Genomic DNA, 3,084 nt, shown 5'->3' on the forward strand with positions numbered 1-3,084 from the left:
CTCAAATTAACACAAGCTCCAGAATAATCAAAATAACCAATCAAAGCCACAATATCATTGAATTTTAAGTTAAAGGCACTTGATAATCCAGATGTAACAATAAGGTCAAGGTTAATGCTTGAGATTAAGGTTAGGTGCACTTCCCTACTTGCGCTAGTTAGAAATCAACAACTCCTTCTTGCGAGGATCCAAAGTTTGAAAAATAAACCTTCAGGCCGACAAAAATAACAATCAAACATAAAACTACTAAAATAAAATCAAAAAGAAAAAAACAACACAAGAGGAAAGTTCAGAGCTAGGGTTGCCTCCTAAGTAGTACTTGGTTTATAGTCTTCAACCTGACTCTTCAGCTCTTCATGATGACTCAGCAAACTAGATCGTGGAAACTTGACAATCCACCTTTCTACCCCAATAATGCTTCAACCGATGGCCATTTGCCTGAAACCTCTCACCTTTGTCATTCTCTAGCTCCACTGCACCATGGTTTGCAGCTTGTACCACAGTGAATGGCCCTGACCAGTATGATTTGAGTTTGCCCAGAAATAGTCTCAATTTGGAGTTGTGAAGTAACACTTTTTGCCTAGCTTCAAAGACTTTAGGTAGAATTTTCTAATCATGATACTTCTTGGTCTTCTCCTTATAAAGCCTCATACTTTTATAGGCATTGAGGCGAAATTCCTCTAGTTCATTCAATTGAAGGAGCCTTTTTGCACCAGCAGCTTGAAAGTCAAGATTGAGCTTTTTTATGGCCCACTAAGCTCCATGGTCCAATTCTATAGGCAAGTGCCATGCTTTTCTGAACACCAACTAATATGGAGACATCCTAATCGGGATTTTATACGCTATCCTGTAGGTCCATTTTCAATGACGAATCTTTTCTTGTTGCACCTACTACTTTCTAGAGAATGCTTTTAATCTCTCCGTTGGATATTTCAATTTGGCCATTAGACTGAGGGTAATATGCCAAAGTTACCCTATGTTTAACACCATATCTCTTTGTTAGAGCTTAAAATTGATGATTGCAAAAGTGAGAGTTACCATCGTTGATAATAGCCTGGGGTGCTCCAAATCTAGTGAAGATGTTTTTCTTTAGGAATTTGATCACAATCTTAACATCACTGGATGTACATGCCGTAGGTTCAACCCATTTCAAAACATAGTCCACAGCGACCAAAATGTACTCATGATTGAAAGACTTTGGAAAAGAGCCGATGAAATCAATCCCCCATATATCAAAGAGTTCAACTTCCAGAATGTTGTTCAGAGGCATTTCATTCCTTCTTGATATGTTTCCAACCCGTTGACACTAATATCGGATGACAAAGACGTATGCATCTTTGAACAATGAGGGCCAATGGAAACCACTTTGAAGGATTTGGCAGCAGTTTCTCTCCTCCAAGGTGCCCTCCATAAGCAGAAGAATGACAAGACTCTAGAATGTCTTACTGCTCAACTTCCGGAATACATCTTCTTATCATTTGATCGGCACATCTTTTGAACAAATAAGGCTCTTCCTAGAAGTACATCTTTATATCATGAAGGAATTTCCTCTTTTGGTGGAAATTAAGATTTGGTGGCAGAGTTCCACAAACTAGATAATTAACCAGATCTGTATACCACAGAGTAGTCGACTCATCCACAAAGAACAAGCATTCATCGGGGAATGCCACATTAATCTCTTGGCAATGATCATGTTGAGCTTCAATACTCAACTGAGACAAATGATCTGCCACTTGGTTTTCAGTTCCCTTTCTATCAACAATTTCCAAGTCAAATTCTTGAAGCAAGAAGACCTAGCGAATCAGGCATGCTTTGGAATATTTCTTGGTAAACAGATACTTCAGAGCAGAATGGTCCATATAAACAGTCACTTTAGTGCCTGCAATATAAGAACGAAATTTCTCACAAGCAAACACCACTGCCAACAGTTCTTTTTCTGTAGTGGTGTAGTTAAGTTGGGCATCATCCAGGGTTTTACTTGCATAGTAAATGGGATGGAAGACTTTTTCTACTTTTTGTCCCAGCACTGCTCCAACAGCAAAATCACTAGCATCGGCCATAATGATAAAACGTATCTCCCAATTAAGTGCCACTAAAATTGGTGCTGATGTAAGCCTCTTCTTTAACTCCTCAAAAGAATTCATACAAACATCATCAAACTTGAACTCTCTATCTTTCTCTAAAAGATTACACAAATGCTTAGTGATTTTAGAGAAATATTTAATGAAGCAACGGTGGAATCCCGCATAAGCCAAGAAACTTCTAATACCCTTTACACTTGTTGGTGGAGGCAATTGCTTAATAATAGACACCTTTGCCTTGTCAACTTCTAGGCCATGTTTGGATACCTAATGACCAAGGATAATGCCCTCTTGCACCATAAAGTAACATTTCTCCCAATTCAGAACCAAGTTGGTTTCTTCACACCTTTGTAAAACAGCTACCAAATTATCTAAGCAGCAATTAAAAGAATCTCTGAACACAGTGAAGTCATCCATAAATACTTCAATTGTCTTCGTGATCATGCCAGCAAAGATGGCTATCATGCACCTTTGGAATGTTGCTGGAGCATTACAAAGACCAAACGACATCCTTTTGAAAGCAAACATGCCATATGGGCAAGTAAATGTTGTTTTCTCTTGATCATCTTCAGTTATTGCAATTTGGTTGTATCCTGACTATCCATCCAAGAAATAAAAGAATTCTTGCCCAACAAGTTTATCCAGCATCTGGTTAATAAATGGCAGCAGGAAATGGTCCTTTTTGGTTACAGCATTTAATTTTTGATTTTCCATGCAAATTCTCCACCCAGTCACAATACGAGATGGAACTAGCTCATCTCAGGTGTTAGCCATTACAGCTATACAGCCCTTTTTAGGGACGCATTAGACTGGGTTCACCCACGAGCTATCATACTATGCCAGCAGAAAGCCATTTAAGAATCTCTTTCTTGACCACCTCTTTCATAATCAGGTTAAATCTTCTTTGATGCTCAATAGATAGCTTGTGATCATCTTCTAATAAAATCTTGTGTATACACAAAGAAGGGCTGATCCCTTTGATGTCAGCTATGGACCACCTAAT

At 38.6% G+C, this 3,084-nt stretch overlaps 1 protein-coding gene across 1 annotated transcript; it reads right to left on the reverse strand.

Moving 5' to 3' along the window:
* Nucleotides 1–372: 372 nt before the first annotated feature.
* LOC114712997 (uncharacterized) lies at nt 373–1,270 on the reverse strand. The gene is made up of 2 exons (XM_028897574.1): nt 1,039–1,270; nt 373–512 (listed from the first exon to the last, which is right to left on the reverse strand). Exons 1-2 carry the CDS (start codon nt 1,268–1,270, stop codon nt 373–375), a joined length of 372 nt encoding a protein of 123 aa, XP_028753407.1.
* Between the last annotated feature and the right edge of the window lie 1,814 nt (nt 1,271–3,084).

The sequence above is a fragment of the Neltuma alba genome, unplaced genomic scaffold (genome assembly GCF_004799145.2).
Source record: "Neltuma alba isolate B1F8T4 unplaced genomic scaffold, ASM479914v2 tig00011408_pilon, whole genome shotgun sequence".
Classification (NCBI taxonomy): Eukaryota; Viridiplantae; Streptophyta; class Magnoliopsida; order Fabales; family Fabaceae; genus Neltuma; species Neltuma alba.